Source organism: Mixophyes fleayi, chromosome 6 (genome assembly GCF_038048845.1).
Source record: "Mixophyes fleayi isolate aMixFle1 chromosome 6, aMixFle1.hap1, whole genome shotgun sequence".
In the NCBI taxonomy this organism is placed as follows: domain Eukaryota; kingdom Metazoa; phylum Chordata; class Amphibia; order Anura; family Limnodynastidae; genus Mixophyes; species Mixophyes fleayi.
Window position 1 is genome coordinate 189,105,770 of NC_134407.1, and position 15,062 is coordinate 189,120,831.

The window sequence follows — 15,062 nt, forward strand, 5'->3', positions numbered from 1 at the left end:
ATCTCCTGCTGCTGTGACTCTTCTGATAATCTGATTGGCTAGAGCTAGTTCTATTCCCGCCCACCTCACATCTGGTTATGTCCTGCATAAAAATGAGCTTAAGAGTGAATTATTATTGTTTGTAAAGTACCTCTATGTTATGAAGCACTTTACAGAGAATGTTTATCATTCACATCAGTCCCTGCCCCATTGGAGTTTACCATCTAAATTCTCTAACACACACACACACACACACACACACACTTTTAGTCGTCAGACAACCTGTCGATATGTTTTTGGCCTATGGGATGAAACTCGTACAAACTTTGCATAGATAATGCCTTTGTCAGAATCAAACTGATGACCCCAGCACTGTGAGGCAGCAATGCTAACCACTGTGCCCAATTAGATTAGATGTTCAGACCTTGGTCTAATGCACCTAGGAAATTAATTAGAGATCAGGTTGCTTTGTAGTATAGTGATCAGCAGTAAGAAATTTACATTAGTTAATGTGCCAAGTGATTTATCTTTCTTAGCTCACAAAGTGCGAGTATGAAGTATGAATTTTGATGATGTGAAGGAGCGCGTGTGCATTTTAAATAAAGGTGGTTAGGTGACGGGCTGATTACAGTGATTCACTGGTTTGCAAAGGCCATTTTAAAATGATGATCTCCTCATTGGTGTTTATACATCTAAAATAAGGATGTGTAATATATGCGTAAAAGTGCAATAGAGAAGGAAACTGAGGCAGTAGTTTAGATCAGAGGGCAGGGAAATGGCAGTGTAAGAGATTAGTGCTTATATGCATTGCAGGTGAGGGACAATAATTCAGTCTCTGTGGTTACACTAGACCAGTATTTGCTAACCCGTAACACTCCAGGTGTTGTGAAACTACAAGTCCCAGCATACCCTTCCAGCAATAAGCTGCTATATATTGGCAAAGCATGCTGGGACTTGTAGCTTCACAAACACCTGGAGTGTCACAGGTTAGCCAACACTGGACTAGACTTTGGTTACTGCAACACTGATGAGCAGGCGAATAGTTGGAACTGAAGGCATTTGTGCTGGAGTTCGATGAAGCCTTCCAGGACACCTGCGTGACTTGTACAGGAGCCAGGCTTGCAGTTACCCTGTATCTAAGTGACTCCAGATGGACTGGATCCCAGACTGGCTCCTGTTACCACACGTCTTCCAGGAACAGGACTTGGGAGAGGAATAAAGAGTGTTACTGGGAGGGGAAGAGCAAAAACAGGTCAGAACTCGGGAAAAGACAACTTGCAGACTCTCTTGTCATTTTGTATAAATGTTCTTTTAATACTTGGATACAAAGTTTTATTTACAGTGTCATGGTAACAAATCTGTACTCCCTGAATTGCGTTGTATACACGTGGATCAGGCAAGCAGGCTGGGTGCAGGTTACAATGGGGGACGAGATCTGACCACTGCCTTGCCAAGACCCTAAAACAGCATTGTGTGGATCAGTGATTGAAGGCACAGAGCATAAGTCACAAGCTTCTAAGAGCAGAGTAAATACGGCTGCATAGGGAGTAAAACATTCTCACATTACAGGACAAGTATGTAACATGTTGGCTGGAGCACTTCGCTCCTCTACTGCAGTGTCTTCATCTTTCACTTTGGGAGGGGGGAAATTATGACATTCTTATGACCTTTCACCCCTTTCAGATGATCACTTTCAAAATCTACCACCAGCTTGCGTAGTCCAGATAACTTAGGCATGAGGTCCACTCGCACTTTAACAGCCTGCCCGGGTTCCACGGGGCCATCGCTGTAACAATATGGAGCATTTTATTATAATCTATAGTAAGAGTAATAAGTGAATGACATTTTATTAATATTGGACATATTACCCACAATATTGACCACTTCACTGTAACTTACAGTTCTTTCTGCAAAAGGCCTTCTGTCAGGCCAGCTCCTTCCAATGTGAAGCAGCAGCCAACCAGAGGCTCGGACAAAGGATTCGTCAAGGAAATCTCTGCAACCAGCTTCCGGTTCTGCTTCGGCTCACCCAACATCTGACAATAGAAAGATGGCGACTAGTCAGTAGGAATGTCATACCAACCAACATTTCAAATGGCCAATTCAGATTTCAATTGTGGGAAATATTCCTTGTTGCAGAACAGACCTTTTCTGAAACAAGACATTCTTGTACTATTAATGATCATGGCAAAGCTACCTGGAGAAGTGTCAAGACACGGTTCACATTAGTTTGGCAGGAGAATTCAGAGTACAGTGCTGCATTACTTGGGGGCCATTCAGTTACCGATTTTCTGTATAGAAAACGCCTTTGAGAGAATTCTGCAGCTGACCGAGGACTAGGTGTGATTAGGGAAATATTTCTAATTTATAAACACTTGAAGACAGCATGACACAGATCGTGACTCAGAGCTTTATCTAGCTTGGTCATTCCCATTTACATTTTGACCGATATAAGATGGATTTGTTTAGTTAAATATATTAGTAACCTAAGCCCTGCATCAATTGATTAACAGAGCCCACGTGATTTCATTTTTAAACAGCAGGAAATACAGAACCAGATTACTCTAACCCATGAAATGGGAGATATTGGCATCTGGTTACTGGTTTACTATGAAGATATAAAATGTTTATATAAAACAAAAATATCTGTGAAACTTGGGAATGAGTAAACAGTAGATATAGAAACTGGCAGTACCACTTGTTCAAATGATTAAATAAATAGAACTGCTAATCATTTAATGTATCTTAATACTTTCAGGTTAAAACATAACGAGGGTGGCATTCCAATGACAGTGACAGTGACACATAATGGGATTTATACACTAATACAGCGGTTCCCAAAGTTTGTGCCACGGCTCCCTGGGGTGCCGCGATCGCCCTCGAAAAAATGAAAAGAACTTGCCAAGCCAGCGCCGGATCCTCCTCCTCCTCCTCCTCACTGCTCTCAATGACGGCCGGGCGTGACGTCATCACGTCCGACAGTGTCAGTGAGGAGCAGCAGCAGAGAGGACATCAGGACAGAAAGACAGCAGAAAATGAGGAAAGAAGGTAACGGAGAGCGAAGGGGGGCAGAGAGAGATAGAGAGAGAGAGACGCTGAAGGAGGGGAGTGGGGCACAGAGAGAGACACTGAAGGAGGGGAGGGTGGCACAGAGAGACGCTGAAGGAGGGGAGGGGGACACAGGGTGGAGATGTCCAAGAGGGGGACACAGCGTATGAGATGGCAAAGGGGCACAATGTGATGGTGAAGGGGGTCTAAATACATCTTACGTCATTTTGACCCAACTACTTAAAACGGGACTACCCGGTAATTATTTTGGCCTCGAGATGCCTTGGAAAAATGATGGTGAACCTCGAACTGAGAAAGTTTGGAACCACTGCCCTTATATAATACAGTACTTTCCTGCAGATGTTATACCTAGTGGTATAAAGTGGGGTTCTTAGAAAGGGTGATCACTGTACATTACTTAGAAAATAAAACTGTTGAATTTGTTTTATTTACTTTGAGGTGTGGCTACAACTCAGCTATAGTCACAAGACGTTGTTTAAATAACCTATTGCCTTACAGTTGTGTTATATCTGGGGCAGGCAGCCTGAGGAGTGAGGTAAGCCTTCCACAAGTACACATCTGTGAAGTTCACTTACAAGTACATCAGAGCCTGCTCCCTTGGCTCCCTTCAGAATAAATACACAGTTTGTCTGGTGAGTGTTGTATGAATATGATATTTCTGTACACACCACAGCACATATATTATTGTTTTCTCTGTAAAATGAATGAGTATTTACTCCGAAAGGCCCCTGAGGCTGTGACTGACACTTCTTACAGAATCTCTCCTCTTAAGCAATATTGTGAGAAACCACAAATGAGTAATTTGAAAACAATAATACTGAAAAAAATAAAAAAAATAGGACCAGAATATAAATCCGTATGGACACGGGATTGTTGTACGAGTCAGTGCTTCTTCATTATATCGGTGCTGCTTGAAAAAGAACACCCCAAAAACCTAAAACCTGTCACTCCAGGGATTTGGTTATCATCATCATCATCATTTATTTATATAGCGCCACAATATTCCGTAGCGCTTTACAATTGGGGACAAACGTAATAAACTAATAAACAAACTGGGTAAAACAGACAAAGAGGTGAGAAGGCCCTGCTCGCAAGCTTACAATCTATGGGACAATGGGAGATTGACACATGAGGTTAAGTATACATTTTGCATCTTGGCCCAGCCAGACTGCAAAGGTAAGGTGACTCATAAGCTAAATGATCCTGTCACACAACAATGTTGGTCCGGGGGTAGTTGTCTTCTGTGAAATTGTGTAACAGGCTAAAGGTAGTGAGGTTAAGATGGTGGTTGAGGAATATTATAAGCTTGTCTGAATAGGTAGGTTTTCAGAGAACGCTTGAAAGTTTGTAGAACAGAGGAGAGTCTTATTGTGCGAGGGAGAGAGTTCCATAGAGTGGGTGCAGCCCGAAAAAAGTCCTGTAACCGGGAATGGGAGGATGTAATGAGGGTGGATGAGAGACGCAGATCTTTTGCAGAACGGAGTTGCCGAGTTGGGAGATATTTTGAGACAAGAGAGGAGATGTATGTTGGTGCAGCTTTGTTGATGGCCTTGTAGGTTAGTAAAAGTATTCTATATTGGATTCGGTAGAAGACAGGCAGCCAGTGTAGAGACATACAGAGTGATTCAACAGAGGAATAGCTATTTGCAAGGAAAATCAGTCTTGCCGCAGCGTGCATAATAGATTTTAGGGGTTTGAGTCTGTTTTTGGGAAGACCAGTAAGGAGGGAATTGCAATAGTCAATGCGGGATGCACTGTATTGTTGGTACTCCTATCTGCATTGAACTTGGGGCCTGACGGAAGTCCTGTCCTCCCTGGGGCTCCGAACCATCCTGACTTCCCCTACCTGCCACACATTACCAAAGTTCACCCCAGTCCTTGCTGCACCTCACCTTCTGCTCTCACTTCAGTAGCCGGTGGGTGGAGTGTTTTCAAGTGGTGCCCATATAACTATTGGTGTGGCTATATACAATGATAGAAAATCATCAGAAAAAGGGAAAGCTGATATGTTCAAGTAGCAATATCTCCGTTTAAATGGCCGGCTATTGATCTGTAATTCATGACATGGCCTGGCTCCTATTAAAATTATGTTGTAATTTAGTTCTTTATGTGTGTTGTCTGTACATTTTGTTTTGTTTTTGGGTCTTTTATAAAATTTACAACTAGAAAAATAATTAGTGTGGGTCTCACTGAATAGTTAATTATATATATATTTTTTTTAATCGTAAACTGTGGTCTGTGTACTGGAAGCAAAAGACCAAAATGGACAGAACAGGGATCAATTTCTTTGCTGGAACTACAACTTACTCCCCACCCAAACATTAATTTTTGTTGTTACTGCAGTGTGTTTAGTATTGTCTGTCTGAGAATTCCAGGACTTGTTTAGACCACACCCCCTTTTTTACTTTTATCAATGGACTGCCGGCAGGCAGAGTATGCTGCCCGGCTGTGATTGTATTTTTTAAAGCACAATCGGAGCGGCCAGGCAAGGGAAGGGGGGGGGGGAGGGTTTGATCAGGGCAATTCCCCACCCCCTGCGGATCGCAACGCCTTTACAGCAAGTAGAAGTGCAGATATATTGGATAAAACTGATCACACCCATTACGATCGTATCTAGATTCCATACAATAAAATGGAGTTGGATTAAATTTTCCAATGAGCTAATAATTCTTGCTGGTAGATTTTCAGCCAAAAGGTTTGTCTTAAAGCTGATTAAAGTCATAATCAACATGGTAAGATCAACACTGTAATGAGTGTGAAGTAACCACTTTTTTTTTTGACTCATGGTCCGATTGAAAATGTCAAATAAACATTTACATTTGTTTATTGGAGTTTGTATAGTGTTTGTATAGAAATGCAATAATTTGTTCATAAACAACAAAATCGATGCATGCATGGCCAACATCAGTCACACTCACCCGCACTTTAATATCTGGGTTTTTAACGTGGATGTCTCTCATGGCAAGTAGAATGTCCTTGGTGGAATAGTCATGTAGAAGAGCCACCACCTTGATCATGTTATCTTGTGTCAGATTACAGCCATACTTCTCATACAGAACCCGCAGAGGCACTCTCTTTTCTGTAGAGACAGTAGTGAGATTCAAAAAAAATGGATGAACGCTATCACCAGGAAAGACATGAATTTCAGAGAGACAAGATACTGGCAATTTAACGTGACTCCAACCTCAGCATTTTTATTTTCTTAATTTTACCTATGATAGGAGAATGTGTATCTGTACAAGCTATAAAGCAAACTTAGGTGCCACTTTAGATGATGCACACACGAACACCTTCTTGCTTTTTACTTTGCTTTTATTGTCAGGATGGCAAAGTAATTTATAACATAACATTGCAACACTTTCTTGTGACCCTGATGCTAAAGTAACAGAAACCAGCTCCTTAGACACTGGCCACTGTCTGGTATCAGTCACACTGTGTAAAAGAAAAACATAGTCAAAACAGCTCTGACCCATCGAGGTATGGATTACACAAGACCTCTGAAGGTGTCCTGTGGAATCTGGCACCAAGATATAAGCAGCAGATCCTTTATGTTCTGTAAGTTGTGAGATGGGGCCTCCAGGGCTCTTACTCGTGTTTCCAGCACATGCCACAGATGATTGATCAGAATGAGATCTAGGAAAATTGGAGGCCAAATCTTTGTCATGTTCCTCAAACCATTCCTGCACAATTCTTACAGTGTGGCAGGGTGCATTATCCAGCTGAAAGAGGCCACTGCCAGAGCATCAACCTCCGACCAGCTTGCCCTCTGCCCATATAGTCTATCCTGGGGCCATCTCTTTCCCAGTTAAATGACGCGCACACACCCGGCCATCCACATGATGTAAAAGAAAGCATCACACCAGGCCACCTTTTTCAATTGCTCCATGGTCCAGTTATAGCACCACATGCCCATTGTAGGTACCTTCGGAGGTGGACAGAGGTCAGCATGGGCACTGTGACCAGTCTGCAGCTATTCAGCAAGCTGTGAAGCACTGTGTATTCAGACACCTTTCTATAATAGCCAGCATTAACCTTTTCAGCAATCTGTGCTACATTAGCTCTTCTCCCCACACGCATCAATAAGTTTTGGGTGCCCATCACCCTGTCACCGGTTCACCAGTTATCCTTCCTTGGACCACTTTTGGCAGGCATACTGGGAACACCCTACAAGACCTGTTTTGGAGATGATATTATCCAGTCATCACAGTTTGACCTTTGTTAAAATCGCTCAGATCCTTACGCTTGCCTATTTTTCCTGTTTCCAACACATGAACTGCAAGAACTGACTGCTCACTTGCTGCCCAATATAGCCCAGCCCTTGACAGGTGCCATTGTAATGAGATAATCAATGTTATTCACTTCACTTGTCTGTGGTTTTAAGGTTGTGGCTGATCGGTGTGTATATATATTATTGCTTTGGAAATTTGCTCCTCAATATATGGGGTTGAAATTGTATTTAGGGTGCATGCTTATACAAAAATAGAAGATTTACCACCAGCATAATGCATTCCAAAGTTCTCAATGCACCAGCAGTCTGCAACAAGTTACTATACCACAAAGCACCAGCAGTCTGCAACAATTTACTACACCACAAAGCACCAGCAGTCTGTAACAAGTTACTATACCACAAAAGCACCAGCAGTCTGTAACAAGTTACTATACCACAAAGCACCAGCAGTCTGTAACAAGTTACTATACCCCAAAGCACCAGCAGTCTGTAACAAGTTACTATACCACAAAAGCACCAGCAGTCTGTAACAAGTTACTATACCACAAAGCACCAGCAGTCTGTAACAAGTTACTATACCCCAAAGCACCAGCAGTCTGTAACAAGTTACTATACCACAAAGCACCAGCAGTCTGCAACAAGTTACTACACCACAAAGCACCAGCAGTCTGCAACAAGTTACTACACCACAAAGCACCAGCAGTCTGCAACAAGTTACGATACCACAAAGCACCAGCAGTCTGCAACAATTTACTACACCACAAAGCACCAGCAGTCTGTAACTTAAAACATTTTCTTCTGATTTCAAATCAATATATGCATAGTCTCACAGACATATAGAGAACACAATAAACTTATTTGATGAAAAGGCTACCTATTCTATTTACTGACAGGGATAAAAGAAACATAGATAAGAACTGCAGCTCTTGTATGTAGAGCCATTTACTACAACATTAATATAGTATAAATGTACAGTTTTGTTATGAAGTAAGGCAGCTCTGAATTGTACAAAGCACTATAGGAAGGTGGCTCCATTTACTTATAACTGCATAGGAACTATTTCTGCACTATATTCTCAAACCTATTTCTTTGCTGCCATGAAACATATTGCTCATACAAAACTAATAATTTATAGATGATTATATATATATATATATATATATATATACATATATACATATAGTAACAAAGGGAGGCATTTATCTGACAAGAGGCAGAGAAGGTATACAAACAGAATAAAACATTGGCACAGTTATGCACATAGGTTGAGGTTAAACCAGGTAAAAACGTATGTGTAGTTTAAAGTTTGCTAACTTACATGATTCCCTCTCAGCAAACAAACAGGGTGTGTCTGATTAGTCCAAACAGAGGCAGTGATGGGCGTTTCCTTATAAAGAGAAGGTGGGTGTGTCACCTGCCCATCAAGCTAAGGCTGGGGGAGGAGTATCATGTATAAAAGCTTGACTGTGTTACTTGTTCAGGGAGATCAACGCTGGGGAAATGGGCTGATCTTGAGAGAGAGCTGAGCTATGTCTAGCTAGCGTTTAGGGTCTCCAAGTATTGCTGTGAAATCTGTACGGTGTCAAAACATTTACCATCCTGACAATAAAACTACATAAAAAGGAAGAAGTTGTTCGCGTTTGCTTCAGCAGTAGCGGGCTCTTGCCACAATATATATATATATATATATATATATATATATATATATATATATATATATATATATATATCTCACTTATTGTCAAAAACAACAAGAGTTACATTGACATATCTACTCCTGTCAGGGATAATTTTAGCAATGCCAATGCAACAGTCAATATTCTTGTAAATATTGGTAAAGTGGAATATTAATAGTCCACAAGCACTGTAATAGGCAGCGAAGTCTGCAACTTATGATCCTTGTGGAAATAGTTACATAGTTATTAAGATTGTATAAAGACATATATAAGCCTGGAAAACAAAAGCACAAAGTGATCATAAGTGAAGGTATCAGCCATATCGGTCTCTTCAGTTGACATCACACTACTTACTTTTATTTCTCTCGTTGCTTCTAGCATAAAAGGATCATCGTCATCATCATCAATTTATATAGCGCCACTAGTTCTGCAGCGCTGTACAGAGAACACACTCACATCAGTCCCTGCCCCATTGGAGCTTACAGTCTACATTCCCTAACACACACTGAGAGAGACTAGGGTAAATTTAATAGCAGCCAATTAACCTACTAGTATGTTTTTGGAGTGTGGGAGGAAACCCACGCAAACACAGGGTGAATATATAAACTCCACACAGATAAGACCATGGTCGGGAATTGAACTCATGACCCCAGTGCTGTGAGGCAGAAGTGCTAACCACTAAGCCACCGTAAAAAGATGCCTTAAATCAAATGGGTACGCCATCTCCAAATAAAAGCACACATTACATTTATGATGGAACAGAATATTTTTCTGGAGATTTTTCTATTTGAAAACCATTATTCCCAATACCTTTATAATAAGCGTCCAATTACAGCCTTAATGGATCGCCACTGCAGTTCTATTTGGAAGCACTCCCTAGTGAGCGGAACAGATAAGTCATCGACATCGCATGATGCACTAGGGACTGTGTTTAATTCAAAGCTACATGATCTGTAATTCACACTAAAATGATTCTTCCTCTTCCCCGCATGCCATGTCCAGAAGTGATACACAGCTCTGACCTATATGTTGTAAATAGCATTATGCTGGGATTTATGTGTGCCTTCTCTGGAGCTCAAAAATGTCTCTAAATTTGTAAATGTTTGGAAAATATGTTGGAAATGTCCACTTCTAAAGTCACAGCACTTATACCGAGACTGAAAAAAATGTTGCACCATTTGCAAAGAAAGAGTAAGAAAATGCATCTACAATTCTGAAAAAAATAGAGCTTGTTGGGTGCAACATTTTTTTGCAAGAGCTTTTATAAGTGACATCTTCCACAACTGCAGAATATTTGTTAGGTGTTAGTGTCGACGTACACAGGATAGTTAGCGCTGGTGGACGGTGGAAACTGCTATCTGAAGCTATCCTGATACAGGGCTAAACAGCACAGTAATAAACAAAAGCAAAGAAAAAGTAGAACAAGGTAATTTTGTAATTTATAACAGTGTTTCTTAAACCTGGTCAACAGGACCCCTAACAGTGCATGTTTTCCATATCTCATTGCTTTAGCACAGGTGTATTCATTACTAACTGACACATTGTAACAGATCCACAGGTGGTATAATTAATTCCCTGGTCACCTAAAAAACCTGCACTGTTAGGGTCCTGAGGACTGGGTTTGAGAAACACTGATTTATAAAATGTTGACTGATTTTCTCATTTAATCATTATTATAACTGAATATGTTTAAGCATGCAAGCTCAATACATATTAATATTATATTACCATACAGTTATGATCAAAAGTTTTTAGTGACACAAATATTATTTTTCACGAAGTCTGCTGCCTCAGTTTTTATAGTTTATATGATGGCAATTTGCATATACTCCAGAATGTCATAAAGAGTGGTCAGATAAATTAAAACTAATTTCAAAGTCCCTCTTTGCCGTGACAATGACCTCTATCCCAAAAACATCATTTCCACTGCATTTCAGCCCTGCCACAAAAGGACCAGCTGACATCAGGTCAGTGATTGTCTCGTTAACACAGATGACAGTGTTGACGAGCACAAAGCTGGAGATCACTCTGTCATGCTGATTGAGTTAGAATAACAGACTAGTAGCTTTAAAAGAAGGGTGGTACTTGAAATCATTGTTCTTCCTCTGTTAACCATGGTTATCTGCAAGAAAACACGTGCAGTCATCATTACTTTGCACAAAAAGGGCTTCTCGGGCAAAGATATTGCTGGTAGTAAGATTGCACCTAAATCAACCATTTATCGGATCATCAAAATCTCAAGGAGAGGGGTTCAATAGTTATGAAGAAGGCTTCAGGGCGCCCAAGAATGTCCAGCAAGCGCCAGTTTATTCAGCTGCGGGATTGGGGCACCACCAGTGCAGAGCTTGCTCGGGAATGGCAGCAGGCAGGTGTGAGTGCATCTACACTCACAGTGAGGCGAAGACATATGGAGGACGGCCTGGTGTCAAGAAGGCCAGCAAAGAAACTACTTCTGTCCAGGAAAAACATCAGGGACAGACTGATATTATGCAAAAGGTATAGGGATTGGACTGCTGAGGACTGGGGTACAGTCATTTTCTCAGAATGTTTGGGGTATCGAGAAAACCGCTTGTCCGGAGAGAAGGAAAGGTGAGCGTTACCATCAGTCCTGTGTCATGCCAACAGTAAAGCATCCTGAGAGCATTCATGTGTGGGGTTGCTTCTCAGCCAAGGGAGTGAGCTCACTCACAATTTTGCCTAAGAACACAGTCATGAAGACAGAATGGCACCAAAACATCCTCCAAGAGCAACTTCTCCCAACCATCCAAGAACAGTTTGGTGATGAACAATGCCATTTCCAGCATGATAGAGCACCTTGTCATAAGGCAAAAGTGATAACTAAGTGGTTTGGGGATCGAAACATAAAAATTTTGGGTCCATGGCCAGAAAACTCCCCAGACCTTAATCCCATTGAGAACTTGTGGTCAATCCTCAAGAGGTGGATGGACAAACAAAAACCCACAAATTCTGACAAACTCCAAGCATTGATTAGGCAAGAATGGGCGGCCAACAGTCAGTATGTGGCCCAGAAGTTGATTGACAGCATGCCAGGGCGAATTGCAGAGGTCTTCAAAAAGAAGGGACAACACTGCAAATATTGACTCTTTGCATAAACTTAATGTAATTGTCAAGTAAAGCATTTGACACTTATGAAATGCTTGTAATTTTATACCATAGCAACATCTGACAAAAAGGTCTAAAAACCCTGAAGCAGCAAACTTTGTAAAAAATAATATTTGTGAGATTCTCAAAACCTTTGGCCATGACTGTACATTGTCTGTTATTAAAGATCACCCAAATCTCCTTTTTATTATGTTAAAGACCAAACATTTACCTAATGGCAGAATTATGCCATGTTCTTGTGAATCAGATCCTTGTTTTACGTGTGATTAAATCTTGAGCCTCTGTTGCTGTAGACTGATGCTGAGCTCTATTAGCACATTGGTATAATAAGAACACCTAAATCCTTCTCCATCAATGAAAGGAGTAAATTATCACCATTCAGTAAGTAACAGGATTGTGCTTAATCCTCAAGACATTTCTTAATCCCCACAAGACATTTGTCTCTATTGACTCATCTGTCATGAGTGAGCTTCCTGCCACAATTTATCCTAATTACTAGACATTTACCCTCATTTGACCTTATTACATTATATAGGTATGTGTCATCTACAAAACTGCAATTGAACGTGAACTTTTATTGAACCTCAACGCTCACTAACAATTTAATGCAATCTACAATCCTTTTCTATTACACTGACATGTCTCTGTATATAGAATACCCTGCTTTGAGGGACTGCATATAAGCTAAACAGTCCGCTGGTATTTAGTAGCTGTACCAAATCTACTACAGTGGCCTTAATCACAATTGTTAATACTGTAATAAAAGCTGCTGTGTCAATAGATTGGTGTCAAAACCCATATGAATCAATTCATCATTAGATTGTTCATTTACATTCATAAACAAGTATATTTGATTTGCAGAAGGGCCGTCTCACCTCTTTGTATTACCCAGTATTATCTATTACTATCTTTGTCCCCAATTGTAAAGCGCTATGGAATTTGCTAGCGCTATATAAATATATGATGATGATGATAATAATGATTACCTGATTTTTCATATAGTTGTTGTGAATCCAGATTGCAATCTTTTGTCAGACACACACTGGGTAATGCTAATCTCTAATTAACCAGGATATCAATCCGCCATTCAGATGCGCAGGTAGTGGAATAAAAATGTAAACACCAAAATAAAGTCTCTAATAAGGCGCTGTGTCAGTCTGTGCCATGTACAGTCTGTATGTGCCATGTACGGCCTGTATGTGTCATGTACAGCCTGTATGTGCCATGTACGGCCTGTATGTGTCATGTACGGCCTGTATGTGTCATGTACGGCCTGTATGTGCCATGTACGGCCTGTATGTGCCATGTACGGCCTGTATGTGCCATGTACAGCCTGTATGTGCCATGTACGCCCTGTATGTGCCATGTACGGCCTGTATGTGCCATGTACGGCCTGTATGTGCCATGTACGGCCTATATGTGCCATGTACGCCCTGTATGTGCCATGTACGGCCTGTATGTGCCATGTACAGCCTGTATGTGCCATGTACGCCCTGTATGTGTCATGTACGGCCTGTATGTGCCATGTACGCCCTGTATGTGTCATGTACGGCCTGTATGTGCCATGTACGCCCTGTATGTGTCATGTACGGCCTGTATGTGTCATGTACGGCCTGTATGTGCCATGTACGGCCTGTATGTGCCATGTACAGCCTGTATGTGCCATGTACGGCCTGTATGTGTCATGTACGGCCTGTATGTGCCATGTACGCCCTGTATGTGTCATGTACGGCCTGTATGTGCCATGTACGCCCTGTATGTGTCATGTACGGCCTGTATGTGCCATGTACGCCCTGTATGTGTCATGTACAGTCTGTATGTGCCATGTACAGTCTGTATGTGCCATGTACGCCCTGTATGTGTCATGTATAGCCTGTATGTGCCATGTACAGTCTGTATGTGCCATGTACGCCCTGTATGTGTCATGTATGGCCTGTATGTGCCATGTACGGCCTGTATGTGTCATGTACAGCCTGTATGTGCCATGTACAGCCTGTATGTGCCATGTACGCCCTGTATGTGTCATGTATAGCCTGTATGTGCCATGTACAGTCTGTATGTGTCATGTACGGCCTGTATGTGTCATGTACGGCCTGTATGTGCCATGTACGGCCTGTATGTGCCATGTACAGTCTGTATGTGCCATGTACAGTCTGTATGTGCCATGTACGCCCTGTATGTGTCATGTATAGCCTGTATGTGCCATGTACAGTCTGTATGTGCCATGTACGCCCTGTATGTGTCATGTATGGCCTGTATGTGCCATGTACGGCCTGTATGTGTCATGTACAGCCTGTATGTGCCATGTACAGCCTGTATGTGCCATGTACGGTCTGTATGTGCCATGTACGGCCTGTATGTGTCATGTACAGTCTGTATGTGCCATGTACGGCCTGTATGTGTCATGTACAGCCTGTATGTGCCATGGCATTGAGTGTGCCAGTGTCTAATTATGCAGGAGAGGATGCAGCAACATTCTCCCACAAGAAAGTCCCTCAACTGATGCCTGCTTGATGGTGGTGGAGGATGTTTAGGGGCCTATTTACCAAGTCTTAACTCCTGCAAAAATGGCACTTTTTGCAAAAAAATGCTAATTTTAGTATAGGGGCAACCTATGAAAGCCCCCGGCAGGTGAAGACTATGACCAGCAGTAGCCTTCGGCAGGGGCCTCCTGCGAAGCTTCCCCAAGCAAAAGACGGAGAAGCATAATTAACAAGGACAGCGCTCGTCAACCACCATCTCAGGATGGCCATAGCGGAAGCGCAGCCGAAAAATGTTTTATTAGCAAAGTAAAGCATTGTTTACTATTACAAAGTAAAAGCAATGCAAAAACATAAGGATCATGGGTATAAAAACAAAGCTTGTTGGTACAGAAGCAAAGTAATGGATATGTCAATGCATAATTACTCATTGTATTGTAAAATTAAATGTTTAAGCCTACAATCAGGATTCTTGTAAACATTGTATAATAACTAACAATATCGGAT

The 15,062-nt window shown here is 41.5% G+C and overlaps 1 protein-coding gene across 2 annotated transcripts in view; it reads right to left on the bottom strand.

Moving 5' to 3' along the window:
• Positions 1-1,266: 1,266 nt before the first annotated feature.
• Positions 1,267-15,062, bottom strand: part of TGM2 (transglutaminase 2) — a 43,453-nt gene continuing 29,657 nt past the window's right edge. For both annotated transcript variants that reach the window (XM_075177652.1, XM_075177653.1), the window contains exons 11-13: positions 5,967-6,127; positions 1,879-2,015; positions 1,267-1,765 (exon numbers count right to left, since the gene is read on the bottom strand). In XM_075177652.1, coding sequence (XP_075033753.1) covers positions 1,609-1,765; positions 1,879-2,015; positions 5,967-6,127 — 455 coding nt within the window. In that variant the 3' untranslated portion in view covers positions 1,267-1,608. The remainder of the gene's footprint in view (positions 1,766-1,878; positions 2,016-5,966; positions 6,128-15,062) is intronic.